The sequence below is a fragment of the Pipistrellus hanaki genome (genome assembly GCF_964339955.1).
Source record: "Pipistrellus hanaki genome assembly, chromosome: 16".
In the NCBI taxonomy this organism is placed as follows: Eukaryota; Metazoa; Chordata; class Mammalia; order Chiroptera; family Vespertilionidae; genus Pipistrellus; species Pipistrellus hanaki.
Window position 1 is genome coordinate 41,598,415 of NC_140518.1, and position 25,306 is coordinate 41,623,720.

Consider the following 25,306-nt stretch of genomic DNA (forward strand, 5'->3'; position numbering starts at 1 on the left):
AGTCCTGGATTGTGAGAGGGATGTCCGACTATCCTTTTAGGCCCAATCATACTGGGATCAGTCCTAAAAAGGCAGTCAGACATCCCTCGAGAGGTCCCAGATTGGAGAGGATGCAGGCTGGGCTGAGGGACACACACCCCTGTGCATAAATTTCATGCACTGGGCCTCTAGTGAATATAATAATAGTAATAGCCAGTACCTCCTAGAGAGATGCGACTGCTCCATCTGAACTAGCCACTTCACCCTCATTTAAGACTCCAGGGAGACTTACCAGCTAATGGCCTTATTTTTGTGTCATTGTCAGTTCTCCCCACTGGAACATAAGCCCCCTGGAAACAGGGGCCCTGTCTTCCTTGTTCATTGCTGGTTCCTCAAGATCTGGTACAGTTCCCCCCACATCATACAGACTCAATAAGCATTTGCATGGATAGAGGAATCATTTCCTTCAAGGAGCTTAATTAAAGGTGGTGTTTATTCTTCCCTCTCTTTTCAAAGTCTGCCCCACATCCAACTTAGCACATGCAGTGTTAGACTGGTTCTGCTAAAAGTGTTGATTTAACGACATTTTTCTCTGTTTCAAACCTCCAAAGATTCCTTTTAATAATTCAAGTATTTTCATAGCCGTGACCCTCTTTCGGAATTCAACTTTCCAGCTAAAATTCACCTTTATTTTTCTGTGGAAACATCATGATTTTGCTCATTCTTTGTCTGTGATCTTTCCTCTGCCAGGAAAGCCCTCGCCCTTCCATTATGCCTACACGGGCACTGTTATCCCATTCAGCCAGCATTCCCAATGCATGCTCTGAAGGTACCATATGGTCTGTCAGATGCCAAGGCCCCAGATTTTCTGACTTCTGTTCCTATGTTCTTTCCACTAACGTTTGCCAGAGTGCATTCTGAGAAAACCAGGGACCACATAAGGAGAAAAAACAAATCCAGCCATATAAAACAGTTGAGGTGAATTAATTGTGCAGGACTTCTCGGGCTCTTAAAATGCTAATACATGTTGTAAATTGGGTTATAGAATGTGTGTTTCTCAAATTTGCTTGACCAGATGCTCGTCTTCAAGGAGCATCTTCCAGAACTGGCATTCCATGAAATAAACTTTGGAAAGGGCTGCTGCCATAGTGTCTGAAATTCACCTCTGGCAAAACTGGTGATTCCAGGACACTTAACCCCACTCCTCTGAACTCATCTGTGACATCTGTTTTCTGTTGTCCCCTGGAACCGCTGCTTGTGTGGCCATTTACTTGTTTTCTTTGAGTACCTTACCTCCACCACCTGACCGGAGTTCTTAGAGGAGCTGAGCCCCCTGAGTCTAGCATATGAGCCGTGAGCCTTGGGGAGCTGGTGGTCAAACCACACCCACTCGGTAAACGAATGGGACTTTCCTACTATTTGCATTTTTCCAGCACTTCCATGATATCTCCTTGCCAATGACCCTGGGAGTGTCTGCCAGTAACCTGTCCCATTCTATGGCTCCATGCTTTAATAGTTCATGCAGAATGCTCAAAACAGTTTTTATTTTTAGGACAGATATACATCTACCCTCTGAAATTCTTTCCTGGCTCTCCTTAGAAAGACTCACCTGCTGTTTATTTTCTATAGATGTTATCGCTTCGGCCCCACCCCCAGCTTCCTGTTGCCCTGGGAAACCTGGGTATTCAGGCCGGGCTTTAAAGATACAGACATAATCTTTTTCATCGGCACATGCCAAAGGCTGAGTGGCAGACCTTTTTGTCTGCCTGGTGCAGGAAAATATTTTATTCATTTCCTGGGATTTTTGAAAGCTACAGAATCAACAGTCATGCAAGCCCGATGGCATTTGGAAGGGATTTTGTTCTAAGTGTCTGGAAAAGGTTCTGTTTGATCCTGTGACTTTTGTTGGCACCCACAGCCATAAAAAAATTTTTAATTGTTCTTGAAATTTTAATACAAGTTTCTAACCCAGGGTCTGGGAGTATCTATAAGAAAGAGGATGAAAATGACTTAGGTGTGTATTGATAAGCCAGGCATGATGGTCATTTAATCTTTGTATGTTTTATTGCAGTCCTGTGGCAACATCTACAAGGGCCTTGCTCAGACTGGGGCGTGGGGCTGTTTCGATGAATTTAATCGAATCTCCGTGGAGGTCTTGTCGGTGGTGGCAGTACAGGTATGGGGGCCAGAGGTTGCGGGAAGCCCTGTGGTTTCCATGCTGAGCACTGCACTGTGGAAGTCTGCATCCTCTTGTTTTCAGCCACTCCTCTTCCCCTTCCCCGTCTCCTCTTTCCCCTGGTTCTGAGCAGGGCGGCAGTGGGAGAACAGTGGCTGCCCTCAGTCACAGCTCAATGACAGCTGCGAAGGCCTGAGCAGGAGCCTGACAGCCTCCCAGCGGCCCCCCAGTCCCTAGAGAGACGCACCTGTTCCTGTGCTCCCCCTGTAAGCGGAGCCCCCTCACTGCCCATGGGGAAGCTGTGGCTGCAGAGCCCCCTCCTGTTGCTTCAGCAGGCAGAGCGCGGAGGGACGCCATGCAGTGACAGCAGCCGTGGGGGTCTGGGAGCAGCCAGGGCCTGGTGCTTCCAGTTCATGCCCGCACACTTTGGGTCAAAATGGTTTCCTTTCCTCTTATCGTTCGCTTTTATTTCTAAAGCCTTTTATTTCTAAAGCAATATGTAAACAATATGGAAAAGAAAACTGAGTACTTTGGTCCCCACAGGCCTTTTGTTGAATTTTCTTGGTAAAGAACAGTGAAAGAAAAAGGGCAGCAGCAGAGGCGTGGGGGAAGAGGCTAAGGCCGCATCCTCTCCCCTCCAGCTGGCCTGGCAGGAGCCAGTCACCCCCCACACGGGCACCCTCTGCCCAGCACCATGTCCCTGCCACAGGCGGGCTGGACGTGGAGCCGCGTGTAGGTACGAGAGCAACTTCAGGCAGAACAAGAGGAGAACTCACACCATCAGCTAAGCACCTGTCCGCCCTCCTGTGACAACAGAAATATCCCAGCTCCCAGCCATATGTCCTCTTGGGAGGGCAGGTGTGAAATCACCTGGTAGGACCCTGGTTCCTATGTAGCTTTCCTTTTTTGTTTGTTTAATGGGTTCTAAAAGCACCTTTTCTTATTTTGTGGAAACTTATGCCTCTAAATTATAACAAACGTGAGTATTTTCCGAATAAAACAATTCCTCTGAAAATGCATACGAAGGGGTGGGCAGATGCAGGTTTACAGTTGTTCATGTGGAAGAAGACACGCAAGCTGTGATTATGACAATAGCTTTATTAATTCTGTGTTCCGCGCACTCACAACTGTAAGCCTACTTTTGCCCCCCCCCCCCCCCATGCCCGATGGTGTGCGGGGCTCTGGCAGAAGGTGTTTGGGGAAGTGGCACTGGATTGCCTGTTTTTTAACTCATGCTGCCCCACTCACCACTGCTGGACATCTGGCACATTTATTTTCTCCTTTTAACTTTTCACTTTTGAAAAAATGTTTAAATTCTAGAAAAGTTGCAAAAATAGTATAATTTCCAAGTATCTCTCCCTTAGCCTCTTCTATGTCAACATCATATGTAATATAATACAGTCTCTTAACTGCCTTCTGCCTCAGTTTCCTCATCTATAAAACTAGGACCTGCCCAGTTCAGACATCTGTGAAGAGGACTGAGCGGGATAATTCCTCTAAAATTCTCAGAATAGCACCTGGCACTTACTGAGCACTCAGCAAATGTCAGTTATTATTTTGTTGTTACTCCCTGTGGCTTTAAAATCTCCCTGAATGGTGAGCAGTTAGTGGAGAAACAGACCCCATGAGTAAGAAGTGGACCTTGCAGTCCTGTAAGCCAGCCTGTGCCTACCTGTGTGTGTGTGCCTCTACCTGCTGAGCCTGCAGTTCAACCCACACACTCTGCCCACCTGCTCCTGCCATTGCACCTGGAGGGTTGTCCTGGATCCTGAGCTCTGCCACCTCCCAGTGGTTTGTCCTGGGACTTCAATTGCTGTGACTGCGTGAGGCAATGCCCTCGAGCTCACCTGTCCTGCAGAAGCCGGGAGAACAGAGCCTGGCATTACACCAATGGTTCCACGCTAACGCATCCTCCAGTCTGCTCAACACTCTTCTCAAGGAATTTTTGAATAAGCCCCGAACCTGGGCTGCAGAATTTACACACAAGCACAAGCCACGGGTCCTACATCATCAGTTCTCCCTGCGCTTGAGGACTTCGGGCCCTGGTGTTGCCGGAGGGAATGATACCAAAGGGAACAGCAGAAAAGGTCTGGGCTGGTGCTCACTTTTGCCTCCAGCCAGAGGCGTCAGAGCACTTTGTAAATGGTAATTAAGCTCACCTCCTCAGCCATAACAAGTGATGCTCAGTAGATGTTGCAGATGGGAGCCCCGGGGCCTAAGGAGAGAACCCGCCTTTAGGACTCACCTGGCTTGCAGGGTGGTGAGAGGCTGTGTGGCAGGGCAGTGCTGAGCCGGAGGACCAGTAGAGCCCTCTGTTTGGCAGGTGTGCTGGGCGCTGGAGGGTCGGCCTCAAACTAATTGTTACGAGCCCAGATACATTTGCTCATGAGAGCTTCACTTGGGGAAAGGAGCTGAATGCTAATTGTAGAACTGCCGTGCATTCTGCAAACACTGCTGTTTCAGGAACTGGGGAGAGCCTTGCCCAGTGCACACTCTCCCTCCTCCTCCCTTCTACCCCCCCCCCCTTCACACACACACACACACACACACACACACACACACTTTGTACAAATAACAGGACTGACCACGTTAGCCTGCAGCCCAAGTGTGAGGCTCATTGAAAAAAACCTTGTACCATCCCCAGCTTTCAGTATTGCTTTCAAAACCCTGAGAGGCTAGCACTGCTCAGAGACATTCCAGGGCCTGCTGAGCAAGTGTGCCCATTGTCTCTCTCCCACCCCCCTTCCCGCCTCCTGCCTTCTGTTGATGATCATCTGTGTGCATGTCTTTTCAAAGCACCAGGTATGGAAATAAATGGGTGAATTTCATTTCTCCTCCCCCCACTGCTAGTAAGAGTGATCTAGAATGGCAAACTGACCAGGTCAAGCTTCAGTTTAAATCCCCGTGGCTCCAGACCACAATTAAGAAAAAGCCTAATCTCTGTAGAAAGGCACTAACACTCTGGGGGATGTGGCCCCAGCCTATTTTTGCCACTGTGGCTCTTTCTTCTCCTCACCAAACAGCGCCACCTCCATACAAATCACCGAGGCTTAGTACAGCCTGTTCTGTAGACTAGCAGGTGGCTGTGAGGAGTCAGACCAAGACGAGGACCACAGCTGTGATGATTGACACATTGACAGTTTCCATGTCACCTGCTGTTTTTAAGTGCTTTCTATATGCACTTAATTGTTGTTGTTAATCCTCATCTGAGGATATTTTTTCTATTGGTTTTCAGAGAGAGTAGAAGGGAGGGGGAAAGGAGAAAGAGAGGAAAGAGACAGACACACAGAGAGAGAAACATCAATGTGAGAGAGACACATAGATTGGTTGCCTCCCTCCCTCACCCTGACAGGGGCCTGGGAGCAAGCCTGCAACCCAGGTACGTGCCCTTGACTGGACTCAAACCTGACACCCTTCTGTATGTGAGCCGATGCTCTGGCTGCTAAGCCACGCCACCCAGCACATCCTAAACTCCATGACGCTATTTAACTTAATCCTTAGAATAAGCCTGGAGGGTAAGTGCTGGAGTCTTCTCCAAGAGCCCCTGCTCCAGGATTCACTTGCCTGATTCAAATTCAGACATCACCACTTAGTAGCTGTGTAAGGTTGGGCAAACCCCTGCACTTCTCAATGCCTCCATTTCATCATAGAGAAATGGGGATTATAACATTGAAGTGCTCCCCTATAGGACTATATCCTAAGAAACCTGAAGCACCAATCAGAAAGGATATATGCACCCCTATGTTCACAGCAGCACAATCTATAATAGCTAAGTTCTGGCAACAGACCAAGTGCCCATCAGAAGATGAATGGATTAAAAAGCTGGTACATCTACACAGTGGAATACCACAAGGCTGTAAAAAAGAAAGAACTCTTACCATTTGCAACAGCATGGAGGGACCTGGAGAGCATTATGCTAAGCAAAATAAGCCCATCAGAGAAAGACAAGTATCACATGACCTCATTTGTGGAATGTAATTAAAATAAACAGAAGAACAAAATAGATCCAGAGACACAGGAGCATGGAACAGACTGATACATCTCAGAGGGAAGGTTAGGGGTGGGGGAGAGATTAACCAAATAACTTACATGCATATACACATAACCCAAGGACACAGACAATAGTGGGGTGAAGGCCTGGGGAGGTGGAAGGGGGGTCATCTGTAATGCTTTCAACAATAACAATACTCTTTTAAAAATAAAAAAATGTGAGCAAAACAAAACAAAAAGGTGCCCCCCACAGGGGTTGGGTTGAGGATCAAGTGAGTTAATACATAAAAAGTGCTCAGAACGGTGCTCAGTGCATGGTCAGTGCGTGGTCAGTGCTAACACACGGTGTTACTACAGGGGGCCCACGCACAGAGAGTTAGACACCGGCTCGCCGTGCCTCCCATCCTCCTGCCACCGTGTTAGAAATGTGGTGTGTGGCCACAGTTCCTTTAAGCACATCCATAGACATCAGTGAGGGCCCAGGTTGTGACCACTGGGCCCGTCCCTCAGGGAAACGGCCTGGGTTGCAGTCACTGGGCCTGTCTCTCAGGAAACGGCCCAGGTTGCGGTCACTGGGCCTGTCTCTCAGGGAAGGGGGCCAGGTTGTGGTCACTGGGCCTGTCCCTCAGGGAAAGGGACCACAAAACACGTATCTGTATTAATGGTGGTGGTGGGGGGGGGGGTTTCCCCAGTTTTGGCTTCCACTCCAACAAAGACACACAATGTGCACACCTGTCTATTGACTTTCTCACCAGGTGAAGAGCATTCAGGATGCAATTCGAGATAAGAAGGAGAAGTTCAACTTCCTCGGAGAGGAGATCAGCCTGAACCCCTCCGTGGGCATCTTCATCACCATGAACCCCGGCTACGCGGGCCGCACGGAGCTGCCCGAGAACCTGAAGGCGCTCTTCCGGTGAGCACAGCCCGCCCCTCTGAGGCCCCAAGCAGAAGCCTCTGTCATGTCTTCCGCAGGAGAGGTGTGGCCTACAGAGAGGAAATCTGGGATAGATAGAAAAGTAGATTTTTTTAAAAACCATCCTTAACGCCATCACCAGTAAAATGATTTTTGCTTGTGTTCTCTTACCTTACATGCACGTTTTGAAATCCTATGTTGTAGTCTACATATGTTGTCTGCACAGTTTTATATTGTTTTATTTTTTCATTTCATAGTCTATTATAATCCTATTGTAAATAGTTTCTTCTGGCAGGTAATCTTAATAAATCTCACTTCATGACCGCATTTTTATTCTATCAAGTACTTGGTCCACAATGAAACTAACTAGTCCCCCTTAGTTAAACATTAAGACTGTTTGTAACATGTAAAGTAAGTGTATGCATAATGGTGTAATACACATCTTTGTCAGCTTCCTTTCTATATGCATGATTGCTTTCTTTGGCCAGCTTCCCAGAAGCAGAATCACCAAGTTGCCAGGGAGGAACGTTGTTAAGGCTTTTGGTACGCATTGCCAGATTGCTTTGGAAAAAGAGAAGTGCCAAGCTGCATCCCCAGTAGCAACGCAGGAGAACGTGTCTCTCAGTTTACCTTTGCCAGTGGTGGATAGTGCCATGTTTTAAAATCTTTCCCATATTGATAAGAAAACACAAACATACTTCCTAGCAGGACCGGGAACCTCCATTCTTTGTTCAGACAAGAGAAGTCAGCCCAACACAGAGGAAACGGAAAGATGCTTTATGGCTTCTAACTCCCGCCTACTGAAGGATTTCCTGAGAGAGGTTGTGGAAGCTGATAGAACGGTGCACCTTATCTCTGAACTGAGATCCCTGGTGCTCTCTAAGGATGCGAAGGCCCAGGAGGCCACTGAAAAGCCCCCGTGTCCTCAAGCCCTCCCTTGAGCTGGCCTAGCGGTGGCATATGCCTGTATTACAGGAGTGGTGTGGACACCTCCTCCTTCAGGCAGGTCCCCTCTTCAGCCAGGAGCTTGATGGAATTTCAACAGGCTGGCTAAGCTGGTGCCATAGAATACCGTGTGGTACAGTGAGAAAGCCAATGAACTCAGCAAATTGCTCAGGGTAGGCTACTAGGGTTAACTAGTAACGGACAGAACCAGTGTTTGAACCCAGGCAGTCTGACTCCGGCCTCTCTGCTCCTCCGCATCCCAGGCGTATAATCAGAGATAGTCAGTGTAGCCCTTTGGCATTCTTCCTTCCAGTGTTTTGTGGGTAGAGAATTCTTTTTCAGACTTGGGATCAGACCTGTATAGATTCGCATCCTGCCTTCATTGGTTAACGTCTTCCCATGTCATTAAATAGTTTTTCTTTTACAGCGTTACCATGGCCACATTGCATTCCACTATGTGGATACATATTTAACCTTTTTTCATATTGAAAACTATTTTGAGTTTCTAAGTACTTGGTTGCTCCTTTGACTTTGAATGCAATGTAAATTAATTTAAAGAAAACTGTACTTGAATGAAATGTTTTTGAAAATTTTGTATCGGTGTAGGGAAAAAAATGCAATTAAAGAATGTAACAACCTTAGACTCCCATTACATACATAATAAATTAATTTAAAAAGAAGTACTTTTAAAATAAAATGTTTCCAGAGGCAGAGGGGAGAAAAAAAAATCAAAGTAAATTTTCCTATTAGGAAAAAAAATCCCCTCTGTATGTCCCATTTTGTGACAATGTGAGGTTAATAAGTACTTACTTTAACCGTCAGCATTAAATATTTATATTGTATGCAAACAAGATTGAGTGTCTGGGCTTGGAAGAGACAGACGTTCAGGATGAAAAACAGAGAGATTCTCAGTTTCTTGTAGGCACTAATAGAGACTCAACTCCTCCCCCTCAGCCCCTAATCCTTCTAGACCTTGTTCTTTACTAAGCTCTGCCTTATGAAAAGCACACTGGGCTCAAGTTACAGATGTGAATCAAAGCCCCAACTCCCCCTGACTGCTACCTTCCTTCATCAGCTTGGGAAAGAGAGCTCCCTTTCTTTATGCTCAGTTAACTAGTAATGGACAGAACCGGAGTTTGAACCCAGGCAGTGTTTTTTGCCTACTTCCACAGCTTCACTTCTCAGCCTTCTTCTCAAGGTTCTACCATGAAAGTCTTAGATGAAATCACTGCTAAGGACCAAGTGTTGGCACTCACAGAGTCCTTCTTCTGTGATCTCAGCCAGTCCTGTAAGCTCCCCTTTGACTGCGTGGTTGACAACTCTCTCCGCCCTTGTCTCCCTGCCCCAGGCCCTGCGCCATGGTGGTTCCAGACTTTGAGCTGATCTGTGAAATCATGCTGGTGGCGGAAGGATTCATTGAAGCCCGGTCATTAGCCAGAAAGTTCATCACCCTTTACCGGCTGTGCAAAGAGCTTCTCTCCAAACAGGTACATTCCCTAGTTCACTGAAAAAGTCCATCATGTGTGATTGCCTTAGCGCTGGACGGATTCCAGGGCCAATGTATCAGGGAGACTTAAGAGCCTTCTCATAGAGCCGCTGTACCCAGAAGCACATTAAAAGCTCTGGACACTTCTGTAATTAAGATCTGTGTCCATTTTCTTAGCCCGGCCTTTGAAACAATTGACTACAGAACTCCCGCTTTTAATTGAATGTGTAGCAGCACCTCATAGATCACCAGTGTCCCATGAGAAACACGCAGCAGCTGAGGAAAACGGGAGATGGAGAGAGTTAGGGAGGGAGAACCGGGCACTGAGGAGTCATGCTTCTCACCGCTGCGTGGCTGTAAATGTGGCTTCTGTTCAGGCAGATCTCCTCACAGAAATAACACCCTCAGATGTGACCAAGAACATCTGACTTGTGCCTTGGATATAAAGAATTTTTTGGTGGCAATCAGGCTTCCCTGGCTATTTCCAATGAGTTCTACTCGCTTTGGGGATCTCTTACTTGGATCACCTTTGTTGCCAAAACACAGGCTCTCTCAACCCTGCGATATCTGTCCAAGATGGATTTAAAAAAAAAAACAAAAAAAACAAACAAACAAAAAAACACCTCTCCTAATTTCCTCACACTCCCCAGGCCCTTTGCTCATTGCATCCTCTCTCTAGGTTCACCACCATTGACTTCCAGTCCAGTGACTTACTTTCACGACTCCACCCCAAACCTCTCTTTTGAACTCTGACCCTGTGTATTCAATGGTCTATACCACAGCTCCCCTGAGGGTCTAAAGAGCACCTACAGCTCAACATCTAAAGCTGATCTTCCTACTAACTTCCACCCAAGCCGGCTTCTCCTGCATTTCTTCCTTCGGTAACTTTATCCACTTGCTGGTTCTGGAATCTTGGAAGTTATCCTTGATACTTTCCTCTACCTCAGCCCTATGTCTTATCAGGAAGGAACTGTTTTTCATTCTACCCTCTGGATGTATCTCAAATGTGTTATGTTCTTTCTAAAACTTTAGTTCCAAGCACAGGTCTCTTGCTTAAACTTTTAGAGCCTCCTCTCTACTAGGTTCTCTGCCTCAACTTCAGTCCCTCGAATTCATTCTTTAGCCACCAGCTAGAGTGGTCACCTAAAAATGTTCCTCAACCTTCTTAGAAAAAAAAAAGTCAATATACTTGTCACTTTCCGCTGGAGACTTATACAGAAACTTCTTTTGCCTACTTCCACAGCTTCATTTCTCAGCCTTCTCTGTATTGTACTTACTGTACCTACATTGGTTTCTTTGAGTTTGGTGCACAATGAAGAAAAAGAACATGGTAGCAGAACATTAGATCAGACTGCCTTGGAGAAACAATATTAAGACCAGAGGGAATAGAATTCAGTCAAGCACCAATGAGAAAGAAGTACAGTCAAGGCCAGAAGAAATAGGATATCTACAGGTTCAGAGGAGGGAAGGCCATTAATTTAAATATAGCGACCATGTCAGTTGTCTTCATGGCACACTGAATTGTGCTTTATGGTGTGTATCACAGCTCTAACTAAATAACAATCTGCTATGAAGAAAGTAGCAGAGCCTGGATTTGAAACTAGGTCTGACTCAGTTCAGATTCTATGTTCTAAACTGCACCCTCTTTACCACTTCGCCACCACACTGCACTGAAACGTGATGTCAGCAGCATGGTCCACTCTTCCACAGAGTCTGTAATCAGGTCTTGTGACCAGTGGGTTCCATCTTTGACAAAATATTTTTAACATTCAACATTATATTAATTTCAGGTACACAGCATTGTGGGTTGCTAGCAAAGTGATTCCCATGATAAGTCTTGCACCTACCTAACACTATGTATGATTACAATATTATTAACTATTAGAGGCCTGGCGCACAACATTCACACACAGATATGGTCCCTAGGCCTAGCCTGCAATCAGGGTCATCTTCCCAGGCTGCTGGCAGCTGGCCCTGCCCCGTGCCACCGTTCACCGCCTGTTCGCCATCAGGTGATTGGAGCCTGCCAGCCAGGGGTGAGGGGACAGAGGGGGAGGACTGAGAGGTTGTCCATTCTCAACCACTTGCTGGCCCTGTTCCCCGACACCAGTCGCCCTCAGTGTATGGGGTGACCGGTGGGGTGGGGCCTTGGCCTGGTGCTGCCTGCGTCCGCTGCCACCCATCCCCGGTTCCCCGTTCCCCATTGGGCAATTAGAGCCTGCCAGCTGGGGGAAGGGACTGAGAGGTTGGTCAGCAGGCCCTGATCAGGAGGTTGGGGCCTGTGGGCTCAGGGCAGCTCCCACTTCGAGCGCTTGCTCCCTGGTGGTCAATGTGCATCATAGCAACTATTGGTTCTCTTTAATGTATTCTTATTTCAGTTCTTCATTCCGTTGATTTACATATTACCCTTTTATTATATAGGATATCCTGTATTTTGCACCCCTGTGACTATTTTGTAACTGCCAATTTGTACTTTTTAAGCCCCTCACTTTTTTTTAACCCAGCTGCCAACACACCATCTCCCTCCAATCTGGCAACTATAAGTTTGTTCTCCATATCTATGAGTTTGCTTCTGTCTTGTCTGTTTGTTTATTTTGTTTTTTAGATTCCGAGTATAAGTGAAATCATATGGTACTAACATTTGTCTTTCTGTCTGACTTATTTCACATAGCTTAATATTCTCTAGATCCATCTGTGATGCTGCAAGTTGTATGATTTCATTCTTTTTCATAGTTGAGGAATATCCTATTGTATATACATATCACTTTCTTTACCCATTATTCTCTTGATTGCAGCATTTCATCCATTTACAATTAAAGTGATTATTGATAGGTATTAGTTATTGCCATTTCATTAATTGTTTTCTGATGTTTGTTTCTCTTAGTTCTTTTCTGTTCCTTTAATATTTTCTTACTTTCTTCTCTTGTATGTTGATAAATTTCTATAGTGCTGTGTTTGGATTCCTTTCTCTTTTTTTCTTATAACACTGGTTTGGTAGGGATGAACTTCTAATTTTTTATATCTCCTTCTAATTTAAGTCACAGCCTTGCTGAGCAGAATAATCTTGGTTGTAAGTATTTACTTTTCATCACTTTGAATATTTCACAATAATCTCTTCTAGTTGGCAGAGTTTCTGTTGAGAAATTAGTTGACAGTCTCATGGAAGCTCTCTTGCAGGTAATTAACTGCTTTTTTCTTGTTGTTTTTAAGATTTTCTCTTTGTCTATCACCTTTGGCATTTTAATTGTAATATATCTTGATGTGAGCCTCTATGGGTTCATATCGCTTGGGACTCTTTCTGTTTCCTGGGCTTGTAAGTTTATTTTCTTCCCCAGGTTAGGGAATTTTCAGTCATTGTTTCTTGAAATAGGTCTTCAATCCCTTGCTTTTTCTCTTCTCCTCTAGTACCTTTATGATGCAGATATTGTTACACTTGATGTTGTCTTAGAAGTCCCTTAAGCTATCTTCATATTTTAAAGTTCTTTTTTTCTGTTTCAATTATAAATTTTCTGGAATCACTGGTTTGATTCTCTGCTTCATCTGATCTACTATTGATTCTCTTTAATGTATTCTTATTTCAGTTTATGTGTTCTTCATTCCTAACTGTTTTTTTTTTTATGGTTTCTATAATTTTTTTTTATGTTTCCTATCTCTTTGTTAAAGTTCTCACTGTGTTCATCTATTCTTTCTCTATGATCATTGAGCATCCTTATACCCATTGTTTTGAACTCTGCATCTCGTAGATTGCTTGTCTCCCTTTTGTTTTTCTTTTTGGGAGTGTTTTTGTTCTTTCATTTGAGACATTTGTTGTTTGTTTCTTTGTTTTATTCATTTTGTGTGCCTCCCTCTATTTTTTTCTTTGTTTTAGGTATATCTGCCATGTCTCCCAGTCTTGGGAGAGTAGCCTCATGTAGTAGATGTCCTGTGGGAACCCAATCTCAGTCTCTCTGTTCACTTGACCTGGCTGCTCCAAGAGTGTCCCTTGTGTGGGTTGTGTAGGCTCTCCTGTTGTGGTTGAACCTTGATTGCTATTGGCACATCAGTGGGTGGGATTGATCCTCTATAATTTAGTTGTGGTCATGGGAGGAGGCAAGTGTAGTGTTTACCATAGGGCATGTATGCTCAGCCTCAACAGTTTCTAAGAGCTAATATACTTGATTACAAGGGTAGCTGGAAAGGCTTAGAAGTGGCTTTGCTAATCTTCCTGACCCCCACCTCCCTGTACATTCTGTGTCTGCTTTGTTGTCGTCACAACTAGAAAAATAACTAATGCCAACCCAGTAATTAGGGTTCCAAGATCACCATCTCCTGCTATACCTCTGCCTTGGTCTGAAAATGACCTAATACTGAAATGATATATGTAATTCTTCATACACTATCCTGAGCATATGGTGTTCTGCATCCCAGCAACTCAAGTCTAACCTTTGCTGCCTTCCCTCAGGATCACTATGACTGGGGCCTGCGGGCCATCAAGTCTGTGCTGGTGGTGGCAGGATCTCTAAAGCGAGGAGACCCTGACAGGCCTGAAGACCAAGTCCTGATGCGCTCCCTGCGAGATTTCAACATCCCCAAGATAGTGACTGATGACATGCCTGTGTTCATGGGCCTGATCGGGGACCTCTTCCCCACCCTGGACGTCCCTCGGAGGAGAGACCTCAACTTTGAAGCATTGGTTAGGAAGGCGGTCGTGGACCTGAAGCTCCAGGCTGAGGACAACTTTGTGCTCAAGGTACATGGGGTTTTCCCTCCCAAGAGTTGTCTCTTCATTCTCTACTTGAATAATTTATTACACTTCAGTCTTAATCCAATGGGTTGCTTCAGTTGTGCAGATATTTATATACTTTGTAATAACTCAGTTCATTTCAAAAGTTCTTTATTGTGGCACCCGCAATGTGAAATGCGTGGTGTGGAGAACGGTGAAAGACAGAGCCCTGACCATCAGGGAGTTCAGGTGAATGGGAGCAATAAGACACAGTCTGCTCTGCTATAGCATGTGTTCCTTTTTGGGGGAATTACTTCATATGTGATTATAGAGGAATGAAGTGATATAATGGGGAAGCCATGTGTATTCACATACATTTTTCTGCTCTTGTAAATGTTTTTTTTTTTTAAATGAGATTATCATATATTTTATTGATTTTTTACAGAGAAGAACAGAGAGATATAGAGAGCTAGAAATGTCGATGAGAGAGAAACATTGACCAGCTGCCTCTTGCACACCCCCTACTGGGGATGTGCCTACAACTCAGGTACATGCCCTTGACCGGAATCGAACCTGGGACCTTTCAGTCCGCAGACCGATGCTCTACCACTGAGCCAAACCGGTTTCGGCTGCTCTTGTAAATGTTTTGACATGATCAGAGACAGGCTTTTTACAACTAAAGAACAAAATCTTAGGGTGGTAGGCAAAATAATACCTCCCCTCCAAGATATCCACATTCAAATTCTCCAAGATATCCACATTCAAATCCCCAAAATGTGTGAATATGCTCCATTCCATGGCAAAGGGGGATTGAGGTTGCAGATAGAATTAGGTTTCTAATCATCTGACCTTGAGATGAGGAATGATCCTGGTTTACTGGGTGGCCCAATATAATCACAAGGGCCTTCATAAGGGAAAGAGTGATATAAGATTTGCGTGTCAGAGTGATGCCATGGGAGAAGACTCAACTAGCCATCGCTGGCTTTGAAGATGGAGGAGGGACCATGAGCCAGGGAATGTGGGCAGCCTATGAAAGCTGGTAAAGGCAAGAAAACAGATTCTACCCTAAAGCTTCCAGAAGGAACCAGCCCTGTACATACCTTGATGAGCGTCTATGATACCCATTTTGGACTTCTGACCCCCAGGACTAATAGATAATAACCTTGTGTTGTTTAAGCCTTTAAGCTTGCAGTGATTTGTTACAACAGCAATAGAAAATGAGTACATTTAGCCATAGATATAGAGTTGGGGGGAAAAAATAGACCCTGAAACTTTAGTGTAAATATAACTATTTTTATGGCTCTAGGAACTATGGTGGTTTGTACTGTGTTCTAGGAAGGCTCGGGCAGGTAAAGACATTTCCCCACTGGTTAAAACACTGCATTCACGAATAAGGCTCCATCGAGAACAGGCTTTTATTTTGTGATTAAAATGGCCTTTATTGGAAGTCAATATATCCATGATCTACCTGTTGAAAAAGAAAGGACAGGCCCCAGAATTAAGGCTTCAAAAAATTAATAAGACATGATGTAGGGTAAAAGCTCTCTAATGATTTCAATGTGCTAGTATTTTTACTGGGATTAGGAGGAATTGTTGAGTTTTTAGGGCTTGGGATACAAAATTCTGTACATTTTGAGTGGCCTTTCCCAACCCCATTTTTCCATGAGCCTGTCATTTTTACTGTGCAATTTTCAGGATGCATAAATGCCACTAGAGTAGAAGTGCCTGCACAGAAATAACCGATGCCTTGGAGCTGGATGTGACAGGTGCCACAAAAAAAGGGTTCTGGGGTCCAGGGACATGGATGAAATGTTTTCCTCTATGATAATATGTCTAAGACTCACATACGCGTCACTTTAGATTTCACTGTGTTTATATTCTGTATCCTATTAGGTTCCCCCAAACCTCCCAGGCAGGGTCAGATGAGGCACATTCCAGTTGAGGAAGCTGGGATGCCATTACTCCTCCAAGAAATTCCACTAAGCTTTTCCCAGGAAAGAAAGAGCTCCCCCTTGAGGAATGCACAGGCTGGGGGCCTTCTTCACTCCAAGGTGGGAGGCTTTTCCAGCACACAATACATTCAATAGCAGAGATTAAACCCTAGCTACATATAAATGGAATTGCAAATCGATGTCTGGGATTCCATTTTACAGAAGAAACATCACCTGGTCCTTTGCAGCTGGATTGTTTTTGCTAGCGGGCCCTTCCCTGCACCCAACCTCTTTCTTTTTACGTTTGGTGAATAGACTTTTTAAAGGCAGAGATGGGCAGAGGGGCCTTCCAGGTAGAGGGAAAAGGGTCTGCAAATGGGTAGATGGAGAAACAGAGATTCTACTAGCAGCAGCAAAAAGTCCAGTTGCTAGAGAAAAATGGATTGGGGGTGCCATTTCCAGGGTAAGGAGAGTGAGTAGGCAGTAGGGCAGATAATATGGAACCATGACATAGAGGGCCTTGAATGCCAGGCTGAGGGTTTCCTCTTAGATAGTCTGTTCCTATGAGGCCCCCGCCTCAGAGTTGAGTTAAATTCAATGCAGAGCCCTGGGGCTGATGCCTTAATTCGGGACCTTACACATCTTCCCCAACGCTCTGGGAATCTGCTGAGGAATATGACCGTCCTTCCCCATTTTCAGCACTTTTTCCTACTCAGAACCTCAGCCTTCCTTTCCATTTATTTGTCAGCTGCCCACATTCTGTTTTGCCCCTTCTTTCTCAGAACCACTTTCTGCTCCTCGGATAAGACAGATGTCCTCTGCTAGAGGCTCTCAGAACAGAGGATGTTTCCCATCCAGTTTTGACTTGCACTGTCCACCAAAGCTTCTGAAAGTTAATCCATCAAAACCCTCGTGAGGCTCTGGTTTGGGATGGCATCCAATGATCTTTAAATGTGATGTATACATTGGAGGGGGGGTAAGAAAAAGAAGCCCATTAAAATGTGGAAACAAAGAAGGGGATCGTGGAATACATTTCTGGAAAAATGGAAAGAAGATGAAAGCAGGTTGACTCGTCAAGCTGAGCAAGGTGCAGGGGCCAGAATATACTTAGAAAGGGCTTCAGAAGAGGGGGCAGGAAATGCCTGCCTGCCAAGCAGAATCCAAGAGAAGCTCTGGACTTGGAGTTGGCAGTGAAGGAGGGCAGAGATGAGAAAGAGCATTGAAAACAGACAGAGGTGGGTCATCAAATCTGTTTACCCTATAATTTTGGCATTTGTCCCTCCTCCCCCATACTCTTCTCCCAGCTCCCCATTCTAGTCCCCAGCTTCCCAGAGGCAGATTCTGTGCAGTCAGGCATTCAGCACGCAGCCTAAAAGAAAGGTCTGAGGGAATTTATTATTTCTGAGAAAAACCACGACTCAGCTCGTACTAATGCCTTCTCTAAAGCCCTTTCGTTTGCTTGGAGCCCCCTGGCCTGAAGGCCAGACACCTGCTCACTCTCCCACAAGTTAAAGGACAAAGACAGAGCCCAAGGTCTGGCCTTGGGTGCAGAGCCTCCTTTCAGCCCTGCACCGGGGAGAGACTCGCTCAGTGGCAGCAGGCAGCACCCATCCCAGCTCCTAGGAAACGAGGCCGCTCTTCATTCAACCTTGAGGCTCTTCAGACACTGGAAAGAGCCAGCAGCACGGGAGATGCACGCAGACAGACACACACAGAGCAACTGATTACAGTGGAAATAAAGAAGGGAACATTTTGAACATTCTAATTAATATCCTTGAGGAAAATTAAGAAAAATATATCAATAAAACAAGAACGAGATGGGAAAGAACTCTTGGAGAATTGTAAAGAAGAAAAAGAACTCTTGGAAAATTGTAAAGAGCGCTTTGAAAGGAGTTGTATCATTGATGATACATAAAATTCAGTGCACGGGTGGGGTTTCTCCTACTGAGCCCCGCTCCCCTCTCTGCTGCGTCCCTGGGAGCCCGAGGCTGCCCCTTGGCCTCGGGAGGGCGCACCTGGCCCATCCTTCCTTTAAGGTGCTACCCACTCTCCTGGAGTAGTTAGTGAAAGTTAACAAATAAAAAGAAGCAGCTCTGAAGATTATAAATTGTGCACTGAGAATGCCACAGGCTGCGGAGGGCTATGCAGTCCAAGCTCTCGGATCATTCATAGCAGCCTCCTGTGCCACCCGATCTGTCCTGGCTCCTGCCCCTGCCCCCACCTGCCTCTGCCCCGGGCTCAGGCCAAACTCTGGGAGCTTTCTGATGGCTCTCACCTCATACCTCACTTTCCAGTCCAGCCCACCAGTGCCCGCAGCAAGCTAACCTACTGGTTGGAGCATCTGCCCCCTGGTGGTCAGGTGCATGTCATAGCAACCGGTCGAGCAATCAAACTTCCAGAGGAACTCCAATCCAGGGGAAAATTTGTATATTAGGCTTTTATTAAACAGGATATATATATATATATATATATATATATATATATATATATATATATATATATTGCATCTATAATAAAATATAACTCACACACATATATATAGCATATATAATAAAATATAACATATATAACATATATACAAGGTGTCCTAAAAATGAATATACACTTTAACAGTTGATAGCTCAATTTTTAAATGAAATGTATTTTAATAAACACTGCCTTTATGATTACTCAAAGTGTGTGTATACATTTCTAGGATGCCCTATATATAATACACAAAGAGAGAAAGTACAAGAGGCAAGAGGACATGCTAGTGCATAGGATCAATCTAGGTTATGTGACATGTTCCCAATGGGAATTCTAGGGAGAAAGAGCAGAGAGGACCTGCTGGAGCTGGAGACATGCAGCCAGACTGGGCAGTCTCAGTCAGTACAGAGCAGAGTGGAATTAGATGGACTCATAACGGAAAGTCAGAAGTCAAGGATCAAGAATGAAAGATAAGCTTCTGGGTGATGGGGTGGCAGTACGGGTGATTCTGGAGGAATGGAATTCAGAACGACATCGGAAGCTCTTGACAGCAATATCAGGTGCTAAAAGATAAGGACAAGGTATGAAAGGGAAACTATTTCAAGACTAGGATTCAAGTTATTTTCAGAGTCATGCATTTTACTTCTTATGCAACTTTTTAAATAGCTTATTTGCAGAGATACTACAGCAGAACAGGATTAAAAGCGAGAAAAATATCATTGGACTTTAAAAAAAATCAATAATAAAAAATAATCCTGGAATCATAGCTATTAGCAGAACTAGAAAGCAAAAACTTGAAATTAGAGCAGGAAATCCATGGTCTCCTGGAAAAAGGGCCTCAAAAATGGATACATTACAAGCAAGAATAGACTAACAAGAATGTTTTTATGTATTTTATTTAACGTTTAAGTTATGGGAAGTAAGGCAAGTGCTGTTGTTTTTCTAACAAAGAGAAAGAAAATTAATTAAAAACTCCAAGAGCCCTACCTAGTTTGTCTCAATGGATAGAGCGTCAACCTGTGTAGTGAAGGTTTCCAGGTTCAATTCCGATCAAGGGCACATGCCCGGTTTGCAGGCTTGACCCAAGAAAAAGGCATGCTGGAGGCAGCCAATCATTATTCTCTCTCATCTTTGATGTTTCTATCTCTCTCCCTTCCTCTCTGAAATTAATAAAAATATATTAAATACATTTTTAAAACTCCAAGAGGAAAAAAATGTCATGGTCTAAATTATATTTTAAAAAGGAAATGTGGGACCCCCAGTCAAGATGACAGGGTAGCTAAATGTTGTGCTCACCTCCTCTCACTCCCACATCACAGTTACAACTAAACCACAGAACAACCGTCCTTGGGAACAACCTGAAGACTAGCTGGATGGAGGTTTATAACTAAGGATATACAGAAGAAGCCACGTTGAGACTGGCAGGAGGGGTAGAGACTTGAAACAGGCTGATCCCACACTCATGTCTGGTAGTCAAGAAGCCAGAAGGACATCAGTTGTGGCAGTTCCTCCTGAGGAGTAAGAGGTCCCAGGCCCACACTGGGCTGAGGAGTCCAGGGTTCCAGTGCCAGGAAGACAAGTCTGGCTGGGAAAACCAGCAGAGATTGTGGCTCTTTGAGATGCAGAGGTGCTGAAGTCCCAGCCATCCCTCTTAAAGGGTCTGCATATGGACTTGCTGATGGACTCACTTGCTCTAAGCTCCAGCCCTGGGGCAACAGCTCAAAAAGCTGAAGGAACTGAATTGTCTGGCTTCAGGGTGAGGTCTGGTGGAGCAGCTTTTCTCAGACAGAACTGCTGGTAAAAGCCATTGTAACAGCTGACCATGGCTGGCACCAGAACCCCTCTCTAAAGGCTCCAGAACCAATGCATCCAGGAGCAAGCTTCAAACAACACCAGAGCACCACACAACCACCTTCACAAATGACACTTCCAAAGGGAAGACTTAGCAGGCACCAGAGCCCAACTACAACAATCCTGCTTCATGGAGTCAGCCCCTGCCAGCAGCTCTTACCCAGTAGCTGCAGCCAGTCCTCACAGCAATCAGCCTGAGGCTCACTCCCTCTAGTTGCCAAGAACAATCAAAGCTCAATTACAACAGGAAGGCACACACTACCCACACAAAGTACATTCATGGAGTACCCGGCTCAGGTGGCCAGGGAGACTGTGCTAACCCCATAAGACAGGTGACAGAGCTATATTAGCAGCTCTACCTAATACACAGAAATTAATAGAGGGAGACACCCAAAATTAAGAGACAAAAAAATGTCCCAAATGAAAGAACAGGACAAAACTCCAGGAAAGAAACTAAACATAATGGAGACAAGCAGTCCACCAGATGCAGAATTCAAAGCGCTAGTTTTAAGGATGTTGAATGAATGTAGGGGAAGAGTAAATGATCTAAGTGAGAACTTTAATAAATAGATAGGAAACATAAAAGGGGGCATAGAAAACATAAAAAAAAACCACAATAAAAAATCAATAATGTAATAACTGAAATAAGAATACTAAAGGGAATCAACAGAAAATCAGATGAAATAGAGAATCAAATCAGCAATTTGGAAGACAATAAAACACCCAATTAGAACAGCAAAAAGAAAAAAAAATAATTTTTAAAAAGGATAGCTTAAGGAACTTCTGAGACAGCATCAAGTAAAACAATATCATGGAGTCAGCCCCTGCCAGCAGCTCTTTATGAATAAAGGTGCCAGAAGGAGAAGAAAAAGAGCAAGTGATTGAAAACCTATTTCAAGAAGTAAGAATGGAACTTCCCTAACCTGGAGGAAGAAATAAAATTACAAGCCCAGAAAGCACAGAGAGTCCCAAGCAGTGTGAACCCAAAGAGGCCCACACCAAGACACATCATAATTTAAATGCCAAAGGTGATAAAGAGAATCTTAAAAGCAATAAGAGAAAGGCAGTGAGTTACCAGCAAGGGAGATCCCATAAGACTCAGCTAATTTCTCAACAGAAACTTTATAGACCAGAAGGTAGTGACAAGAAATATTCTAAGTTATGAAAAGCAAGGATCTACAACAAGATTATTTTACCCAGCAAGGCTATCATTTAGATTCAAAGGAGAGATAAAGAGCTTCCCAGATTTAAAAAAAAAAAAAAAAAAAAAAAAAAGGCTGAAGGAGTTCATTTTCACCAAATCAGTATTATAAGAAATATTAAAGGGAGAAGAAAAAAAATAACAATAATAGAATGGCAATAATTATTTTAAATTAAAATGAGTTAAATGCTCCAATAAAATGATATAGGGTGGCTGAATGGATAAGAAAACAAAACCCATACATATGCTATCTGCCAGATTCCCACTTCAGATAAGAAGACACACAGGCTGAAAGTAAAGGGATGGAAAGAAATATTTTATGCAAATGGAAATGAAGAAAACACTAGGGTATCAATACTTAGACAAAATATACTTTAAAACAAAGGTTATGTCAAGAAACAAAGAAGGACCCAGAAATTCTACTTCTGAGTATTCATTCAAAGAAGCTGAAAACAATGTGTTCCTATGTTGGTTGCAGCATTATCTACAGCAGCTTTGTAGCAACCTAAGTGCCCATCATTGGATGAGTGGATAAAAAAGTGGTACATATATACAATGGAATATTACTCCACCATAAAAAAAAAAAAAAAATCTTGCCATTTGTGACAACATGGATAAACCTAGAGAGTATTATGCTACATAAAATATCAGACAAAGAAAAAATACCATGTGATTTTACTTATATGTAGAATCTGAAGAACAAAGAAACAAACTCATAGATACAGAGAACATTTTGATGGTTGCCTGGGGAATGGGGGAAGAAGGGCCGATTAAGAGGGAATTGATAAAGATGGGGAAGAGATTAAGATGTGCAAATTTCTAGTTATAAAAACAGTCACATGAATGTAAAGTACAGCCTATATAATATAGTCAATAATCCTATATAATAAGAGAGGAATATGCTAATTATCCATTAATGCCTTGAGGCATAATGACCAACTGCATAATGACCAGATCACAGATCTGCAGTAGGGTGGGACAGCGAACTACAAGTGATGGTGAAAAGCTACAGGAGGGGGCAAAGCAGCAAGCTATGAGGGGGAATGGGTGGAGCTCCAGCAGGGCAAGGCAGCGAGCTAAGAGCAGCAGAGAGCTACCTGCAGTGTTGGGCGGGTAGCCAGCTGAGGCAAGCGATAGCAAGCTACTCACGTACGGATCTGTGTGCAGGGCTACTAGTACTGTAATAACTATGTGAGGCATCAGATGATTACTAGCCTTATGGGGGTGATCACTTCATAAGTTATATAAATGTCGAATCACTATGTCATACAGCTGAAACTTAATGTGATATTATATGTCAACTATAATTAGGTAATACAAGATTATTTTTAAATTAAAGTAAAATATTTTTTAAAGTTACTGCAACCCGATAGTGATCGATGTATATAGTGTAAAGAAAGAGTATTCATTTGACCTTGGATTGATGCCTAGAACTTCCTCTGATAAGTCAGGACACTAGGCCTTCAGAGAACACAATATATTCCAGGTAACTTCTTTCTTCTGTAGTGAAAAATATCTAAAATCATAAAAATGTAAATCACTATTTGTCTTCAACTCTTAGAATCATGGAAAATGTAAAATTTCTAAATACAAGTACAGAACAGAATGTAGATGTTATCAAACATGGCAATGTAAAAGTAAAATGTATCTGAAGGAAGATAGGAGGTGCAAAGAAAAAAAAAGATAGACCGGAGTAGAGGGATGTTTATATATTTATCTTACAAAAGAAACTGGTGGAAGTTGGTGGATTTATAATAGTCAGAAAGTACAAATAACCTCTTTATCAGTTGATGGATGAAGAAAGAAACGTGGTGTCCTTACAGGATGGAACTTTATTCAGCTATGAAGAGGAATGGAGAACCGGAAATGCTGCAGCCTGAATGAGCCTTGAAAAAAATCACAAATAAAATAAGCCATTCACAAATACCACCTATTTTATGAATCTATTTATAGGAAACATCCAAAATAGGCAAATCTATAGAGGCAAAATGTATATCAGGGGTTGCATATGGCTGAGGTAGGGATGGGGAGGTGGGGTGTGACAGCTAATGGGTATGGTTTTTTTCTTTTGTGATAATAAAATGTCCTCAAATTTAATAGTAGTGATGCTTGTACATTTCTGTGAGTATGCTAAAAATCATTGGATGTACACTTGAAAATATGACTCTATGGTATATAAATTATACCTTAATAAAGTATTGAAGTGAACAAAAAGGAGTTGATGGCACTAGAAAGCAATTCTTAGGTCTTTCTAGTATCTGGGACTCAATTCATGAAAAAACAAATCCAGGAATATAATATGGTCTCCATTCAACATCCAGAGCACCACTGCCACGCCCTCTTATTCTCTCCTCTCCCGACCTTCTTCGTCCTCCTAATGTTTGAATGCAGTGTTCTCAGGTCAATTTCATGCTCAAAAATCCTTTAAATGCTTCCTGTGGTATTTAGAATAAAATTTCAACTACTAATTCCCAAAGCTCTGATCCCTGTGCACCTCCTTTATCTTATCTGGTGCCACACTCCTTTCCTTTTTCCGTTTTTCCCAGCTCGCCATGCTGCTGCTAAACTCCGGGCTTTTGCGCTCACTGTCACTCCACCTGAATGCTCTTCCTGCTGGTCTTCACGTGGCTGACTTTTCGTTTGTGTGTTAGATTTGATCTTGGTTCCTCAGAAACCCTCTCTGACCCATCTCCTCATCCTTATCTGGGAAGATCTTGCACGAAGTCCCTGAAGGATGAAAACAAGAGGCAGGATTGAGACTCCCCTCTGGGTTCTTTTGGGCCTGAACCAGAGGAGCAGCAGTGGCTTGGGATAGAGAAAAGAAAAATATTGATGGTACAGAAAACATAACTCAAACTAATATATCAACAAACTATCCAGCCACGTGGAAGCTCATCATCCTGCTACCCCAAACAGCCAGATTGAGCTTTGCTTTCCTTCTAATTCCATGGTGCTATTATTCTAGAATTTTTTTATACCTGTATCACTTAAATCTTAAAAAAATATAGAAGTTATTACTTATTATTTCTTAAAAAAAAAACTTCTATTGTCTAACTACCCTGTCAATATTTCAGAACATTTCCCTTAAGTTTACTTTTTTCCACTATTAAGGATCTTACAGTGCAAAATCAAGAAACCTGATCTACAATAAAGTTCAAATATTTAAGCACATAACATACAAGACTTTTTATGATAGGACCATCCAACCTTTCCAGCCATCCTTTATATTTTCAGCCAGTATTTGTTCAGCATTAAGTACGAGCCAGATTCTCTGCTAGACATTGCAATAGAGAGATGAGAAGCCCAATCCTGCCTGCCGTCAGGAAGCTGGTATTCTAATAGGGAGACAGAAAAGGAACCATTGCGATATTGATAAGTGTTGAGATAAAGGAAGTAGGTGTGGGGCACCTACCCTACACTAAGGGACTTGGTGGGGCTGACGAGGAAAGGATAACTTCTGCTGAAAGGCATAGATACAGGAATGAGCATCTTTATAAGAATTCCAAGTAATTAGCTACCTAAAATGTGCATATTGGGGGATGAGAGACAAGACTGGAGGCTGGTTTGGTGCAGACAGCAAAAGGGTCTTGTAAGGCAGTCTAAGTATTTGGGATTTCATCACCAAAGCTATGAGATCCATGGCAGGGACCGAGTGATGGCAGTGAC

At 43.6% G+C, this 25,306-nt stretch overlaps 1 protein-coding gene across 1 annotated transcript in view; it reads left to right on the plus strand.

Moving 5' to 3' along the window:
• Positions 1-25,306, plus strand: part of DNAH9 (dynein axonemal heavy chain 9) — a gene marked incomplete at its 5' end in the record, with an annotated part of 292,809 nt that overhangs the window by 103,605 nt on the left and 163,898 nt on the right. The window contains 4 exons of the mRNA XM_084863896.1: positions 2,051-2,155; positions 6,901-7,058; positions 9,352-9,490; positions 13,931-14,218. Coding sequence (XP_084720022.1) covers positions 2,051-2,155; positions 6,901-7,058; positions 9,352-9,490; positions 13,931-14,218 — 690 coding nt within the window. The remainder of the gene's footprint in view (positions 1-2,050; positions 2,156-6,900; positions 7,059-9,351; positions 9,491-13,930; positions 14,219-25,306) is intronic.